This window comes from Falco cherrug, chromosome 1 (genome assembly GCF_023634085.1).
Source record: "Falco cherrug isolate bFalChe1 chromosome 1, bFalChe1.pri, whole genome shotgun sequence".
NCBI lineage: Eukaryota > Metazoa > Chordata > Aves > Falconiformes > Falconidae > Falco > Falco cherrug.
The window spans coordinates 113,855,451-113,873,869 of NC_073697.1; the positions used below are offsets into that span (position 1 = coordinate 113,855,451).

An 18,419-nucleotide genomic window follows, 5' to 3' on the forward strand; every position below is an offset into this window, starting at 1 on the left:
TCTCGCTCTGTAGGCCCCTCTAAAGATCATTTGGTTTGGTAGCTGCTGCTCCCCTGTACCTCTTGCAGAGGTAGTCAGAACTCCTGATGTTCATGAATTTTTGGAAGAGTGGATGGAAAAGATTATTATTTTATGGGAAATTCCTGTTTGAGATGGTTGAGATTTCAGTTTTTCTGTTCTTTATGCTTCGAGCTGAGTATTGTAAAGTGGGCTTTTAGTTTATGTTTAATTATGTTAAGGGAATAAGAAAGAATCACAGTCCCATATTTTCATACTGGTCTCCATCACTGACCTCACTGAAGAAAATGTGGTGGCTTTCTCAGCGGTGTGCTAGTCCTGACTCCCTTGCTGGTGTTTTGATAAAGACAGCAAAGCAGAATGTTGGCTTTGATGTGTTCGTACAGCACCAAGGTGATGTTCTAGCCTAACTGGTCAATTACATGTTTGCATCATCAGAACCCAGCCACCGGAACATTTAATCTCTTAATAATGAGTCTTGAAGGAAAAGTATAACTCAATTTTGAAGCGAGTGCAAGAAGAATGCCATTACTTTATCTGTTCATAAGCTGCTATCTGTGCTTGCTGCAATAGATTTAAGTTGGAAGAAGAGAATTCTGATACAAGCCTTTTGCTGGTTCTTTTGTTTCTGAAAAACAGAAATAGTGGACAGGTTTTAGTATCAACTCTTAAAAAGATGGGATTGAAGGTGGGAATGAGTTGTCCATTCTAAGAGAGAGTCCTTGTGAGGCAGAAGTGAAGTTACTAAATTGATGTTATCAACCTGCCTTCCAGTCTGGCAGCAGGCTTCAGAATCGCCAGATTGTTTGAAGGAAAAGGTGGTGTTTACATGGGCCTGTTTACATGGATTACCTGGAGGATGATAGTACTGATTTTATATTCCGTAACTCACTAGGGAGGACATAAACCCTTACATTTGCTGGTCTGTATATTACTGGTAGGGCATAGGTAGAAAACCTTCTCTGGTTTAGATTGTCTTATTATTGGTTTCTTGCACTTACTTTTGAAGTTTCTTGTTTTCTGGTGCTACTGCGTGTAAACCATATAACAGTGACCATGCTGTTCTGTCAATCTGATTAGCATCAACAATTAACAAAGAAAAGGAGAATTAAAAAAAAAAAAAGCTAATAATTGGGCATCTATAAGAGTTAAAGAGAGGAGAGGAGGATTTGGTGTTATGTCACTTTTGTGCATGTACTCTTTCACAGAACCATAGAGTATCCCAAGTTGGAAGGGACCTGTAAGGATCATGAAGTCTAACTCCCTGCTTCTCACAGGACTACCTAAAACTAAGTCACATGTCTAAGAGCATTGTTCAGGTGCTCCTTGAATTCTTGACAGGCTCGGTGCTGTGACCACTTCCCTGGGGAGCCTGTTCCAGTGACTGACCACTCTCTCAATGAAAAGCCTTTTCTTAATGTCCAGTCCTAACTTCCCCTGATGCAGCTTCATTGCATTCTGTCATGCCCTGTTGCTGGTCACCAGAAAGAGAAGATCAGGACCTCCCCCTCCATTGCACACCTTGAAGAAGGTGTAGACTATGATGATGTCACCCCTCAACCTTCTCTTCTCCAAGCTGAACAAACCAAGTGCCTCACATGTCTTGCACTTCAGACTCTTCACCATCTTGGTTGCTGTCCTCTGGATACAGTCTCATAGTTTGATGTCCTTACATTGAGGCACCCAAAACTGCACACAGAACCCGAGGTGGAGCTGCACCAGTGTGGTGTAGAGTGGAAAAATTACCTGCCTCAGCTGGCTAGATATGCTGTGCTTGATGCACCCCAGGACACGGCTGGCCCTTTTGGCTGCCAGGGCACACTGTTGACTCATATTCGATTTGCCATCACCCAAACCACTAGATCTCTTTCCATGGGGCTACTCTGCAGCCTCTTGTATTCTAATTTGTATGCATAACCAGGGTTACCCTATCCCAGCTTAAGAATCTCTCACTTGCTCTTGTTAAATGTCATGTGGTTGGTGATTGCCCAGTTCTCTGGTGTATCCACATCTCTCTGCAAAGCCTCTCTACCCTTGAGTGAGTCTATACGCTCCTCCTAATTTAGTCTTATAGGAATAATGAGTGTTTAAATGTCAGGAAAATAAATGTGCACAAAAGCACAGATACTAGCAGAAGAGGCAGAAGGCATTTCTATACTCGGAAGCTCTCTGGGTGATGAGGGAGCTTGTGTCTTTGGTAAAGTATATGTGTGGGCTAAAGTAATTGGCATTATCAGTGGATTAAGCATAGCACCAGAGAAACCACAGGAGTTTGTGCTGGAATGAGGAGGACCTGTCCAGGAGAAAGGCTCCAGCTTTCACCTCCTAGAAATGAAGTAGCTTGATACCCTTGTTCTGTCTCCAGCATTACATTTCCTGTGATGTTCCTTACCTGTTTCTCTCACCCATTCTCTGTTATTTATGCAGAGTACTTCATCAGTGCTTGACGTTCTTGCAGCTAAAAGGACTTTCTGCACAGTGCAGCTGGAGTTGAGTACTATTTTATTTTATGGGTGAATTTGGAAGCTATCCCAGACTCTACATCTACCCATGTGTAATTTGCACTTCAGTGACGGCCTGAAGTAGAAGGCAAAGGGCACAGCAGTGGGCACAATTAAAACATAACATTAGTGAGCAGCTTTTGCATTCTGAAAAACAGCTGGGGTCAAACCCCAGTTCCTTAAATGAAGACATTTCTGGCTGACAGCCTTGTAAACAGAGAATCAAGCACCTGCATTTGAGATGGGGGAGATGTACATGTTCTGACTGTTGATTCATCTGTTCTGGCTAGCTACTTAATTTGGTGAAATCCATAGTGGAAGGGAGAAGTGTTATTTTACTGCTTTCTTTTGCCCAGCTTTCCTTTGTTTCTTGCTTTCCATGTGACAAGCATTAAGTGAGGGAGAAAGTTCTCAGTTCAAAGCAGAACTGTGTTATTCTTCCATGCTGGAAACTTTAGGCTTATTAGACTTTTGCCTTGGTGCTATCAGATTTTCCTCAGGTAAATTATGATCCCTAAAAATATTTTCTGTGTGTATCAAATGTCTACCAATGTGAATTTCCAGCTGCATGTGAACAAGGTAAGAAGCTTTTCACAGTTTGAAGCAGGCAAGGGATGGAAGGAGAGATGCAGGTCATCCTGTGTTTGCTGGCAAGGCATTGGATGCAAAGAAAACCGAATGGCTTTCCCTGCCCGACCCCAGGTTCTGTGACAGCCACAGAGAGAGTCCAGGCCTTCTGAGTGAGTGTCAGCTGCTTTTAGATGTGCTAGCAGCCTCTGCGTCCTTCAGTGTATATTCTGCTGCCATCACCTCAGCAGTGGAGGGGCAGGGTGGGGTTGGAATCTTTTCCTTGGAGGCACATGGCTGCGTTCATCTCAGACAAGCTGTGTTTCAGAAACACTGTCGCATGCTGAAGGTTTAAAGGGAACAAAAACTCAGGGCCACATTTGTGTACTCGGAAGCCCTTTGCCTGTTAGGAGAGCTTTAAAGTGGAATGGCCCAGGGATAAGGGGTCAGCCCTTGCTTAAATTAGAGGGCTGCTCAGATTTCACAGAAAACTGTGTGGCATGAAGGCCCTTCTGCAGTACTTGCCTTCATTCCTGCTGTTTGAAATGCTTTTTTTTACCCAAACCACCTATGCTTTATTGAGCTCTTCAACACTGATCTTTATGTTCATGGTAAGCAGAGAAAAATCTCCTCCCTCTGTAAACAATGTTATTCATACTAACATTCATTCTACTTTAAAATTAAAAGTTTGTGGGTTTTTGCCATTTATACGTTTTGATGAAATGATGGAAGATAAAAACCATCATCGATAATTACAAGAGGGACAAGCTCAAGATTCTTGCTGCAAAATGTTGGTGAGTTAGGCATAGGAGTTATATATTTTTATCCTGAGTCTGAAAACCAATATATATCTTGCTGTGCTTGAAGACAAATTATACTTGAACAAAGAATTTCAGGTACATGTTCTTTTCCAAGTATAGCAACCTGTTGGTAGTCATGGACATACTCAAGCTATCCTGCTGGTTTTCATCTCCAAAAATGTTCATTGCCCCAGGGAAGCAGCAGTGATCCAAGTTAGCTGGCTTTCTAACTTAATGCAGTTCAAAATCCATCTAAGTTACAGTACATTGTGGTTTGAGTAAAATCCAAAGTTTTAAGCTTGGTTTTTATTCTTAATGCAGAATTAATTTCTTGTGGATGCATCTATGTTTTGTGTAATTTCTCTTGCTAAGTGACTTGTAGCTTTGTCTTGTCACTAGACCTCTGTAACCCATTTAATAATTTGCTGTGACAGCCTCTTACATAGTGTTGGTTTGAACAGATTGCCTGAGACTTGTTTCTTTAACCAAAGGCACCTTATGCCTAAACTAAAAAAAAAAAGTTTATGCTGCTGGGAAACGTGCTAGAATTAGAAATATTTTTGCTTTGACTTTTTTCATGTTGATATGAAAACTGGTTTAATAAAAAAGCAAAAGGAAATGTATCAGTCTCTGCTTGCCCTTCTAGCCTTGCCCTTCTTATAACTGCTGCGGAAGACGGAAGCGGAGGGCAGAAAATGGAGGCCACTGAGGCTGTGCTCAAGTGTTACTCTTCCCACATGTGCTGGCGAAGTGTGCTGAATGTGTTACATCTCACAGGTTTTTCTCTGGTCTTTTCATGTTGATAGCCTTGTGGAGAATGTTAAGTATTGTGTGTGTTGGAGTCTGATTTGACAGCCACTGAATTGGTATAGATCTCCTAACAGTCAGGACAGACATAGTCCTGTAATACTCCTTCCTCAAGTTTTCCTGGTCCTCATTCAGGTCTGTATCTGCTGTTTCTGAACTAGAAGGAACTGTTTTGTTGCTCTTTTAACAGTCCTGGGATTAAGAGTAAACTCAAATTGATGAAAAAGAGTTGGAATTTTTAGGCTTCACCATTCCCTCCCAAATACCTTCCAAAACTGTTCACACACCTGAACAGTTGTGCAGGAGCAACGCTGAAGAGTGTGCTTTAAACGCATTTTAACCTACAGATTTAAATGTTTGTTTCTGAAAAGGTTACTCTTTGCTGAAAGAGAACAAGAGTTTCACACTTGCAAATATGACTGTTAGACTGGCTGTCTACATACAAATCTTCTAGCAGGTTACAAATCTAACCAAAATACCCGTGAAAGTTCAAGTCTCTTACTACTTATGGACAGCTGCATCTACAAAATAGGAAAGAGAATGCTGATTCTTCTACAGAGATCCCACTAAAACCTGTAAGGCTTTTGCCCCTCCATACATTCATCTTGCACTTTGTCACTGGAGAACATGGTCACTTGTAGATTAAATGTCGGCTTTCTTAAGTGAAACTATATGTAAAACTTGAGAGTATTTGGGTCTTCCACTTCAAGCTTCTCCTTTGCAAACTGAATGTATTTCCCAACCTCTTTGAAATCCATAGGTTCCACTATAATACAAACAATAAGCAGTTTTAATAAAGCAGCCTTTGTGAAAGAAAGTGACAAAAACCTGAACAAAATGCTGGTCTAAGTGGTTGATTTTCTTTGCCTCAGGGAGCACCTAAGATTGCATTGAGTCCAGTCAGGGCTTTGCTGGATCCAGCTTCTCTGATAAATCTGACAAATGACCTTTATGAGTGTGTGTTTCTGAAAGGTAGGACTTAGGGGGAGGTAAGATATGATGATGACTATGCAGTGATTTAGAAGGCTTTATATGGATCCACTTTCCTCCTGCCAGTACCAAGATCTCTCTGAGAGAGGTACATATGAGAAACCATGAAAGAACATAAATTTTAAAATAATTTAGAGGACCACTGCAAGGCCTGGTTGCCAACAAACTCATGTTTCTTTTTTTGTTTGAAAATGTTGATCATTTTAGCCAGAAATGTTCTGGCCAAATTTTTCTGTGTTTACTTCCGTAATAGAGCCCTTCTCTCTACAAAAGACAGTAAGAGAGGACAGAATTTGACCCATTCCCTGAATCTGCCTTAACAAGTAAAAAACCATGATTAATCATTTTTACAGGGTTTTTTCTGTGCTCTCATCCTAGGTACAAAGAGCATTCTGGGCTGTATGCAGCCAGGCTGAAATGCATTTAGTAAATTTATTCAGAAAGGATTAATGCACACTTCATGCCAAACAGCTGTTAAATTGAAGGAAAATGTTTTCCAATAGCTTCTAGGCCTGTTTGGTTTTTGGGATTTCTTTTCTTTTTTTAAGAGAGAGAGAGAGAGAGAGAGAATATCCACTGTTGGTGTTTTGTGAAAGCTGAAAGCTTTTCCCACCCCCCCTCCTTGGATGGCATTCCAGTAAAAGAGATGGTTCTCTGTGCTGTGGGCTCGTTGCCATTCCATTATGTCTCTGTCCCTGGACGAAAATGTAAGGCTTTGTGTAGCACAGGTGGCTTTGATAAAAGGAGAAAAAACATGTTTGAAAAGCCTTAAACTGGTCTGTGTGTCCATTCTTCTCTCTGCCTTTTGAATGATCTGAAGTAAAAAAAACACTAACTTTTTCAAGAGGGGGGAAGAATTTTGACTAATCCTGTTACTTGATATTAAACACTCAAAGTGATTTATTACAAGCTTTGGTTTTAAGTGATTGTTCAAGGTAAGAGCAAAAATTCAGGCAGTCCTCTCTTCCATGGTTTTCCAGCACACAATATATCAAGCATGTAGGTAACACTGTAGGGCGTGTCAGTAAGCAAGAAGCTTTCCTGTAGAGTCCTGCATATGTTAAGCTGTTAGGTATTTCTGTTAAGGACCAGGATGACTTGTTAATTTCTCTCAATTACTAGTTCTCATTCTGTCTTTTTTCTGTTGTTCATCACTGCAATTTATTCTGTTCTCCTTCCTCCTACAGAAGAGATGGTGGAAGGAAAAAATGCCATTCTCATAGGCATGAGCCAGTGGAACTCAAATGACCTTGTTGAGCAGATAGAAACAATTGGGAAACTCGAAGAAAATCAAGGTAATGTTTAGCTTTCCGTATGTATTAATTGGAAGTTAACAAGAAAATCTGACTACTGAAGCAATTAGTTGTCAGATATTGTGTAAATACTCAACAGAAATATCATTTACAGTATCCCATAGTAAAAGATTTACATAGATATGTAAGTACTCTTTTAGTGCTGGGAAATGAATTACAATGATGTCTTTCAGGAGGAAACTTCTCTGACAGGCCAGGTAAATTTATTTTTATATATTATAATTTATACTTATTTATTATATATTATATTATAAATATAATTTATTTATAAATTTAAATTTAAAGTCAATGTCGGACTCAGCTCAACAACTATGAGATAGAGACAAGACCACAATTTAAGCTTTGTATGTTGACTGTAATGAACATATGTAAGAGACTTGTTGGTCACTGTCACTGGGTTATTTTGCTCCTTAAAGTCAGTAAATCATTATCTGGAATTTTCAAGGGGGCACATACTTTAAGGAGTATTGGGACCAGTTTTAGGTAAACATTTAGATAACTATGTGCCACTGCTGTGAGTGGGAAATGGGCACCGGTACACCAGTAAGAATCTGGGGCATAGGACAAAAGCCTAAGCAGTCTTCCTTTTATTGTTACTTTGGCTCCTAAATTGCCTAGTAATTTGAAAAATAAAATTGCCTCATTGAATTTAGGGAGCGAGAAAGACCTGATTTCCTTATACATCAGTAGTATGGGGCTTATGTATAGTGGTGCTTGTTAATCTAGCTTTTTTAAGATTTTGATGGCTTTGTCCATTTTAAGAGCCTTTTCAGGAGGCTTTTCTTTATGGATTTGCTACATGTAGTCAGTGCTCAAGACAGCTGTGAAGAGGTCTGTTTTAGTATACAGGTGTATAGAAGTAATATTAACTGAGTCACAAACTTCTTGATTACATACCATGAGAATTATTTATTTTGATAGTATTTAAGTGACAGGTAGACACAATAGACACAGTGTATTTACAATTGTTAAATAAGTAATTAGAGAAGAAAAAACTTCCCTGTTTTGCATTTGCTCTTAACAGTGATATCAAGGCCTCACTTATGTTGCTTTATGTATGTATGTATGTAACTTACTTTATTTGGAGCCAGAGATTAAATGGCAATTTCTAAGAGATACTGTATGTGCTGTAAATATGCCATTTTCTCTGCTAAAAAGTACCAATAAAAATTAATACAGTATTGCATCAAATATGGTTGGTCTTCTAAATGACTTGCCAAGAACTGTCCTTGCATTCTTGCAGATATTTCTTTCTTTTCTCCAGGGCTGGCAAAGATTTAGAATGATTATTTTCATTCTAGCATTCATTATATCAGAATGGTTTTGTTTGGTTTTTTCATAGTGCCCTTTGTATTGGGCACTGAGGAAGGAGTTGGAAGAGACTTGCTAAGGGTTTCTGCTCTTAAGAAGCAAGGCTGGTAAAAGGGTCATTGTTTGCATTATGCAGTTGAATAGCTGCAGCAAAGAAAACATGAGACCCAGGTTGCATGGAAGATCTGTACAGGAACAAATGAAGCAGGCCCCTGAGCTATAGTCCATGCTTCTTCATACAAAGAGTTTCTCTTTTCATTGAATCTAATCCTCTGTGATGTTTTGTAAAAGGAAGAGTTCTTATTGGTTCTCTTCTTTCACTTCACTTCTGTTTGTACACAGCTGTTTGAAGAGGCTTTAAAGCCAATGCACCTAACTCAAAGCATTTGATGAATTGGCCTAGATGCATCTACATTCTCACTGTTGCTTTTAGGTCACAGTTTCTTGTGCTGATTTTGGCTGTTCTTGAATCAAGGTGTCAGGCAAGGACTGAAGTCATTAAGAACTGGGCTAGCACAAGTCTGACCTAATGTTACGTGTACCATGTCTTGTTATGTCAGAATGTAATTTCACTCCTTCAGTAATGCAGAAGAATGTAGAGTTCTGGCTGTAGTGCACACTGCCGGTTAGAAATTTTCCCTGATGCACCCTTGCTAAATACATCAGGTTTCTAAATAGGTGAGGTAGTTATGTGCATTTCCTTCTTTCCTCTGCAACCTCATGGTCTCAGATTTAGTCCTATTGGTTAGATACTTGTTGATTTTATCTTTTTTAATCATTATTTTTTTCTTTTTTCCTTACATGTGTTCATCTGTATCTTACCTTCATGGAATTATCTGCCAAATGCTTATAGGTCATGTTGCAGTGTTGTTAGTGCAGATAATTGTACAGTGCTTTTGCTACAGCTTAACAAGACTGAGTAGTGTTACCAATTCAGCAGTTTAGAAAAGTCTGTGATTAGCAACCATCAGATACAAATGATAAAGGCAAAGAGGAGGGAGGAGTATGTTTGAAGGAAGACTGTATTGTCTTTTGTGCCACAGTAGAAAGGTATTTCACCTTAGCCCAATTGTTTACAATAAAAACATTAAAAGTTCAGGTAAAGCTGGATTCTCTCTTTTAAAATGTAGCAAAGAGGAAGATGGCCTGTATGTCTTCTTTCCCAGGGTATTTCACTTGTTCAGTGGAAAGATGTGAAGAGTATGGTCTCCTGATGCAGAGAAACTTCCCCCCGCTCCCAGCTGGATTTACTTACAGCTTTCAGACAATGATGAGTTCATTGGCTTTGGTTGCAGAGAGCTTTTTTAGAATTCACTCACTCTCTAGGGCCAGTGGTTTTGCTAGGTGCCTGTGCAGAGAGCAGAGCACTGGTTCTTTTTCATGGTTTAAAAAAATTGATTAATAGAGTACATAATTATGGGCTCTTTCAACAAATGAAGACATATGAGAAGATACAGTATGCTCTGGGCAGAGCTTAAGACCCACTGGATGCTACTTAAGTAATGCTATAGTTCCAATGTGAGACAGACAAGGTCCTCAGGAACTCTGTAAATGGTAAGTATATAATTTAATTCAATCATTGATTCTCAGTAAGTATGACTGAGAGCACTTGACCAGCACAACCTTTCTCATCAGAGGTAGAAGTAAGTCTTTAGGGGAAAACTGGCAGCAGCATTTAAAATTATTACGTTTTCATTACAGAAAATATCACAAACAGCAATCAAGCTGAATGAAGAACTCACAGCTGCATAAATTATGTTGATGAAGATGCCTTCCCTGTTGTGGAAGAAAAGCATTTTCACACATCATAGTCATACATTTAAATTCACTCCTGATGCAAAGCATCTGTCCATTAAATTAAGGAAAATTGCATGTACTGGGCACTAAGAACAAATTCAGCCTGTTGGATTTCAATGCTTTGCATCTCCTCCAGCTGCCTGGAGTTCATATCCTTACTTTAGATCTATATTGTTAAAAGTTTGTAAGGTTGAAATTGTTGTTCATTTGTTTTTGTACTCTTGACACAGTGCAGTGAAGGTGAGGTGAAGAAATCTTTGCAAATATTGCAAAGACTATTTATATAATTTGAATTCAAGATATGCTTTATATTTCATTACTTAAGTTTCTGTATAGCGGGATATGAGATTACTGTACATTTTAACTGGCAAACCAGGCAAATACCTGTTACAGAAAAAACACGTTATTGAACCCAAGCTAGTAATCGACATGTAAACCTAAACCTGTGTTAGCATTTCAAAGGGTGAAATCCTGGTGAAAAAATGCCATAGCTGGAGCACACATTACCAGTGAGGTCAAGACATGTTTGTTTGAGACCAAACGTGCGTAAGACTTAAAATAAGGTCACATGAGTACTAGGGTCATCCTGTCTCGCTCAGTTGCCCATCTTTTGTTAAATATTTTTTGTTAAATGTTTTGTTACATAGCCTTTTAAAAATGTTTAAATTCTTTTCTCTCACACATGCAAATAAAAGTATGAGGGAATCCAGAAATATCTGAAATGGATGAAGAACCACAGAGCTCTATAGGGAAATAAGTGCTTGCCATGGCAGCTGGAGATAGGCAGTCCTGCTATGATTCAGTCAGACAACGGGCTTTACTGTTCTTCGCCCTTCATTTTGTCACTCCCACCCCAATCCACCTTATTTTTCTAAAGAGTAGAAGAAACATGAGTCTCAAGGAATGGGCGCTGCAGTTCAATGCCAATACAATATGGTCCTTGCCAGCTTACCAGCATCACACATTCATGAACATGAACCAGCTTTAATTACACTGAACTGCAGTGAGAAAAAAGTTTTACAGCTTTAGTGAATCAGACTGTCCTTCCTGAGCTGGTAGCTTCCATGCTGGGGAATTTTATTCACCTCTGCCTAACTGGTGAGCAGAAGCAGCGGGCCTTTTTTTGATTGCTGCCACAGGCAGCTGCTGTGTGTAAATTTGTGCAAGCTACATTGCAACTTCAGGCCTCTCTTTTTTGCATCAGATGTAACAAAACATGCAAGCTTCATGTTTTTCCTTGTGCTGAGTTTCTGCTTTTGTCTGTGGCGCTCTGATTTTCTGCCTGTCCTCAGTGAGCCAAAACCCATTGCTGGACAACTCCCAGTTCCTGGCTGTCTTACCAGGAATGCCGGGGAGGTTTTTTCTAGGCAAAGTTTGCTAGACTTTGCTTTTCTTGTACTGCTGACTTTCACTGGGGGATGATGTAGAAGGTATCTGGAAAGGAGAAAGGCCTTCTGTAGACCAGCTCTATATGCCACATGTCATGCAGTAAGGCAAAGAACAGAATTCCACCTGTAGTTGACCTTGGTACCATTGTGGAAAAATTTCACAGTAGCTAAGGCGTTTGCATAATGATTGAAACAAGCAGTCATGAGCTGATCAACATAGGTATGCATCCTTTTCCTGACCACGGTATGTTCCTTTCACTGCAGGCTGTACTCTTGCTGCAGTTTCTTGGTATAGTAAAATACTTCAAACAGACTGATTTATGGCAGGATGGGAAAGGCATCTGTGCTGAAATGGAGTGGTCTTTTTAGCATTACTGTTTGTTTTCTCCAGATTTTTGTTTGGAGAAACAAAAAAGAGTGTTTTGTTTAAGCCTCTGAAGGGCTTTAAGGTGTAGGTGCTGGTCTTGCTCAGTGCAGTCGTCTTCACTACATGTTGCACTTAGCTGGCAGGTTTTTTTCATTTGCTGAGCTCTCTACTACCCTCTAACTGCTGATTGTGTCTCTTCCCCAAGAAAAGCAAGCAAGAACAGTGTGAACATATAAAATTTAAAAAATCACTTTGCAGGAAAAAAATTGTCTGGAGACTGTGCTGAAGGTACCCAGACTCTCAGTTCAGTAAGGGCTGTGTTGTCTTACTACTTGTGCTGCTACTGTCCCTTCCTTTCTATAATTTCTTCCCTCTTTTTTCTGTCAGTGGCATTTTTTAGCACAAACTGTTCCTTTTGAACAAAAGGAAACTGACTTGCCTTTTGAGGGCCACTGGACTCTTCCTCTTCCCCAGAGGCTTTATTTTTTCATTGTCTGTTGTTTAGTTCTGTGTTTTTTATAAAACAAAACCAACCTTAGAAACCCTAAGAGCAGTGGATTTCCAGGCTCATTTGCAGCTTTTATGGTGCAACTGGGTTTTGGGACTGTGTTGTCCCTTGGCTGCTGCATAGCAGTTTGGATGTGAAAACAGTCTATCTATTCAGTTGGCTGGCTGACATAGCACATCTCACTTTTAGCCCGTCACTGAAGTGACAGGAGTCTGACACACCAGAAGGTCAGGACAGGCTGTATTTCTTTAGAGTTCCTGAATATCCCAGAACTAAATTTGCAAAGCCAAGATTTCAGAATTTAGTGAATGTCAGACTTGAGATCTTAATGCAATCCTTATGGATCTCCTTTGTCTATTTGCCCTGTCATATCATTTTTAGTTACTCGGTAATGTGATAGGAACACACTGTACGTGTAACAGGTTTGCTTACTGACCTGGACATGGGTAGAAAGAGAGCTCTTGTCTTTAGCAGTGGTGGGAGGATTCCTGAAGAAATTTGTTTAGCAGTGAATGGAAAGTACTTGGGCATCTTTCTTGTCTGTGAATAGCTTTTTCCTATGAAAGTTCCCTTAGAAATTGAGATGTGAAGATGATCTCCGGAAAGACAGATGGATGTGTGAGTAGGAAGATTGAAATGGTCTATTTTAGATTATGTATTAAAATCACAATAGCAGGATATTTGCAGTAATGTGAATTTGTGGTGTAGCTGTGGGATAATAGGTAATTGGCATGTTTGTGTTCAGTCATTATTTCTTCTAAGGAAAAGAAATATACATCTTTGTAAGATGTGGTAGAATTAGATAACATCTAAAAATCACTGTGTTCAATTTCTGAATCTTTTGACTGTATTCTTTCACAGCTCTTGATTTTCAGGAGCACACAACTTCTGGTTTGCACTGGAAGATGTACTTAATATCTGGGAGCAAATACACTTGGGGATAAAGTTTGTATGCTCATTAAAATGGCAATAGGTGAGCTCTCTGGTTCTGAACCTTCTCAAAGTTATAACACAGTAAAGCTAGGAAATAACATAAGACAAATAAGGGAACCTTGACCTCAGCATAAAAAGCAAACATAAATCTGTCTGGCTTTGTCTCTCAAAAGACCATGTTGTATGATCGGATGTATGCTGACTTCCAATGTTTTAAGTAACAGATTATGATTAAGAGCTCATTTGGAAAGCAGTCAGGTTTTATTGCCCTTCTGGTTCATAAAGAATTTGTTGGAGATGTGTAGAAGTGTGTGCTTGCTTATGCACATTTCCTGCAGGCTCTGATGAAAATGGCTTTAATGTTTCCTAAAAGGATTTAGCCAGGTCTGGAGGTTGGCCAAGTGATATAGAGAACTGAGCATCTAGAACATCAGTTAAAAATTTAGCTGCATGAGAGCCAGCAATTATGACCATCTGAGGTCATTTTGTGAGCTCCAAGAAACAACTGGAGAAGCATTCTTATCGCCAGCCCTTAGACTTCCATGACCCTTCCTCCCCACCCCCAGGCCCAGGCCCTGGCTGGATGTTCCAGCAAAGAGCTGATGGACTTCAGGGTCTATGGAGTCTGAACTCCCATCTTGTTTTTGGAGATAAATCTGCTTCTGATAGGTGTGGTTATTGTTGAAGTTGGGGAAAGATGCTTACCCTGTGTTTGAGAACTTGCGTATTTAAGGCCCTGGTTACAACAGTATCATTCTGCAGTTCTCTATTCCAGAGGCAACCCCTAGCTACTCTGTTACAAAGAGCCAAATTCTGGGCCTGGGTCTGGGCCTGGTTACTCCATGGAGTCCCAGTAAAGTGGCTGTGGTGTATATTATTGCACATAAGGCAAAACATAAAATTGGGCTCCTTATTGATGAAACACTGGTGATCCTGACAGTCATTATTTGTAATTAATTGCAGTAAAAGGAAAATGGATCACAACTGAATAGTCGCTACTTTATTAATAATTAGACCCTTTTTTTCTAACTGTGGAGTCAATGCTTGGCTTATCTCACAAAATACTATTTTTTACATTAGCAAGAATGTAGTGAGCACTCTGTTGCCTTTTACAATAATCTAACTGAAAAGCTGATGAAAATTAGAATGACTAATACTTACCTCTTGTGACAACTGATTTTGTGTATGTGTGTTTTTAAGAAGTTCCTGCTTAGGTACAGTGGTCATAATCACCTTTTACCTTCTGTTTGATTTGTTTTGTTCTGGCTGGGGTGCCTGAAGCTCCTTTGCTTAAAGGTTGGTCCAGCTTAAGTGAAATTAATGTGTCTACACTTTGTGCAGAGTAGATTTGTGTCCGGGTTAGGAGTTTGGTAGTTAAGACTTCATTCTTGTCTTCTGACACTCTGTGGTCTTCCATGCAGCTTGTACTTGAACATATTAAGACATGTATTTTATGGAGTTACTTACTATAGATCACATTTGAAAATGTGATACTTTTAACCTTTCTTCACCCCCAGCTGTGAGGATAAGATTGTGTAAACTTCTGACTCGCATCGATTCATTGGGATATGCAGTGCTATTTAAGACCAAGGTGTTGTGGTAGCACAGAACGACTGGAGCTGGTCCTGGAGGCTGGAATTTGCGAATACAAATTCATTGTGAACTGTGCATCTCCTTATGATAAGATGGTCATATTATTGATGATTCTAGTGCAAGGGTACACCTAAGAGGATAGCAATCTCCTTTCAAGTAGGGCATTGTCACGTTGTAACCCTGGCTTGCAACTAAGCATGTTGCAACTTCTCGCTCACTACCCCTCCCCCCTGCCCCAGGTGGGGTGAGGGAGAGAATCAGAAGAGTAAAAGTGAGAAAACTCATGGGTTGAGATAAAGACAGCTTAATAGGTAAAGCAAAAGCCACGCAAGCAAAGCAAAGCAAGGAATTAAGTCATTACTTGCCTTCAGCAGGAAGGTGTTCAGTCATCTTCAGGAAAGCAGGGCTCCATGACATATAACAGTTACCTGGGAAGACAAACACCATAACTGCAAATGCCGCCCCCCCCCCCCCCCCCCCCTTCTTTCTTCTTCCCCCAGCTTATAAATACTCAGCATGACATCATATGGTATGGAATACCTCTTTGGTTAGTTTGGGTCACCTGTCCTGGCTGTGTCCCCTTCCAGTTTTGTGTGCCACTCCAGCCCTCTCACTGGCCAGGCCTGAAAAACTGAAAAGTCCTCAACTTAGTATAAACATTACCTAGCAGCAACTAAAAACACCAGAGTGCAATCAACATTGTTCTCATACCAAATCCAAACCATGGAACTGCACCACCTACTAAGAAGAAAATTAACTCTATCCCAGCTGAAACCAGGGCAGCTGTATCTTTTGAATGACTCTGAGGACCTTTTTCATCTCAGTCACTTTTTGCGTGTACAGAATTCAGAGGATCTTGGTATCTAGGATGACTGCCACATGATGAAAAGACCATGGAGAATTAGAACATTGTAGTCACACAATATTTTGTTCATGAGTGTGTGAAGTGGTTGTCTGGCCCAGTGCAGAGAGAAATCAACCAGGCTGTTACCCAGAGTACTCAAACAAGAGCTTCCAAGATTGAACTGGGGTAGTATACCATATGAAAGGATGCTCTCCAGGGTCACTTGACCCATTGCCAATTAATTGTAACAGAGTAGGCTAGTGAAAAATAAAACAAAGCTAGAAATATTTCCCCCCCACTCTCCCCATTTTCCCCGGCTTGACTTTGTTCCCAACTCTTCTACCTCCTCCCCCTTCCCTGAGCCATGCAGAGGGATGAGGAGCAGGGGCTGCAGTTCAGTTCTTAACACTTTGTCTCTGCTGCTGCTTCTTCCTCATGCTCTTCCCCTGCTCCAGCCTGGGATCCATCCCATGGGATACAGTACTTTATAAACTTTTCCAGTGTGGGTCCTTCCCACACGCTGCAGTTCTTCATGAGCTGCTCCAGCATTGGTCTTTTCCACAGGGTGCAGTCATGCGGGAAAGGACTGCTGCAGCGTGGGTCCCCCATGGGCCACCATTCCTGCCAAGGAGCCTGCTCTGGCATGGGCTTTTCATGGATTGTAGCTTCCTTCAAGGCACTTCACCTTGCTCCAGCGTGGGGTCCTCCACGGGCTGCAGATGGATATTTGTTCCACTGTGGACCTGTATGGGCTGAGAGGGACAGGCTGCCTCACCGTGGTCTTCACCATGGGCTGCAGGGGAATCTCTAGAGCATGGAGCACCTCCTCCCTGTCCTTCTTCACTGACCTTTGTGTCTGCAGAGCTGTTTCTCTCACACTTTCTCACTTCTCTCACAGCTGTTGCAAAGTACTTTTCACCCCTTCTTAAACATGGTGTCAAAGAGGTGCTACCAGTGTCACTGAAAGCTTTGGGTAGCAGTGGGTCTGTCTTAGAGCTGGCTGGAGCAGGCTCTGTTGGACATGGGAGGCAGCTGCTTTTGTCTTCTCACAGAAGCTACCCCTGTAGACCCCCTGATACCAAGACCTTGCTATATAAACCTAATAGAACTACTTAACTTTTCTGTAAAATAGTTTAAATACCGGATTTGTGGCAGAGGCTTGAACTTGAGCTTCTTTTAGAAGGGTTCCATAAACACTTGTCTGTTGGCTGTTATGCAGTGAGTTTGTCTCTTTTGAAGCCTTCCTGGGAAAAAAGAAAGTCCCATTTCTGTGGATAGTTTTGGTTTTAATACATTTGCATTTTCCGAAATGTAAACATTAAAAAACCCCACAAATGCACACACAAAAAAAGTGAAACACGCAAAACCCCAATGAATCCTGAATGTATGTTTGTTTTGAAACTTAGTTTGTGCAACATGCTTAAGGCAGTCATTGTTACTTCCCCAATTACAGCATCCTTAAATTGGTAGAATTGGAGTTATCAATATGCTTCTCATGCCTGAAGCTAAGAAGACGTTTTAAAATCTGCTGCATACCCTGGGCTTGAAACCTAATTTCTGCAATATGAAGATGTAAAAAAAAAAAAAAAAAAAAAAAAAAAAAAAAAAAAAAAAAAGGAAAAAAGAACTAAAAAAGAGGCTGGCATTTGTGGTATTTTTGTAGAATATAAAGTAAACAAGCAAGCAGCAAAAAACAATGTAGTTTCTGTAATACAGCTTGCCACAAAGGATGACTACTGATTCAATACACTCTTAATTAAATTTTAAGAGCCATTACCCAGTTTTGCCAGCAATATGCTACTACTTAACTCTGCAAATCCAGCTAATTGAATTTAAATGCTTCAAATGAGGATGAATTCACAAGTAGGCAGTTGACAAAATGCAGTTTAGTTTTTGGTTATTTAAAACATAGCTGACTGTAAAATGCCTGTGAAATTCACTTTACCTGTGCTTCATATGCCACACATACAGACTGATGGATTGCTTTACTGATAACCAGCAAAATAGATGGACTTGATCAGCTTTCACAACTGGAAGTGTTCACATCAGGTGAGTGAAAGGCCTTTCTTGGACCCATTGCACAAGAGCAGGTTACTCAGCTCTTTTCATCTTTTAATGCATTGATTGTCTATCTGGAAAATAGTGCTGGTAGTAATACTGCTCTCTTTCTGGGACTCATTTGAATTGTTGATTTAGATTAAACTTTTATTCTTCACATCCAGCTCATTACAAGATAGTGTTCTGGAGCTGGGAAGTGCTACTATTGGGCAAGTTGTGTTAGGTCTGCGTATGGAAAGCTGCAATTCCTGCCCTTTCTGAGCCACCTAGGATTGAGCTGTGCAGTAGTTCCTACTGATTTTTTTAAAATGATAAATTCTGTGCTGCTTACCTTAAAACTTAGGAAGAATCGTTCTCCAAAGGCTGTGGCTTACAAATCATACACTATAGAATTCTGTTGAATTCATGGCATCCGCTGTGACTCCCCACCACTCCAACTATTCTTTGTGACTCCCCTTTAAAAAAAATATGTCCTGAGATCTGAAGTACAGTAAATACATCACTGAGAAATTGCTTTTTTTATTCTCTGGTATTGTATCTTCTGGATCTCATCTTTTTCCATCTAGCGTAAGGGGAAAAAAGGCTGTTCTGTATGTGAAGCAGCACATTTCTAACAGTTGACAG

The 18,419-nt window shown here is 40.3% G+C and overlaps 1 protein-coding gene across 2 annotated transcripts in view; it reads left to right on the top strand.

The window, feature by feature from the left end:
• The window catches only part of PITPNM3 (PITPNM family member 3), a 116,542-nt gene that overhangs the window by 36,175 nt on the left and 61,948 nt on the right, over positions 1–18,419 (top strand). For both annotated transcript variants that reach the window (XM_055721695.1, XM_027806200.2), the window contains one exon: positions 6,871–6,978. In XM_055721695.1, coding sequence (XP_055577670.1) covers positions 6,871–6,978 — 108 coding nt within the window. The remainder of the gene's footprint in view (positions 1–6,870; positions 6,979–18,419) is intronic.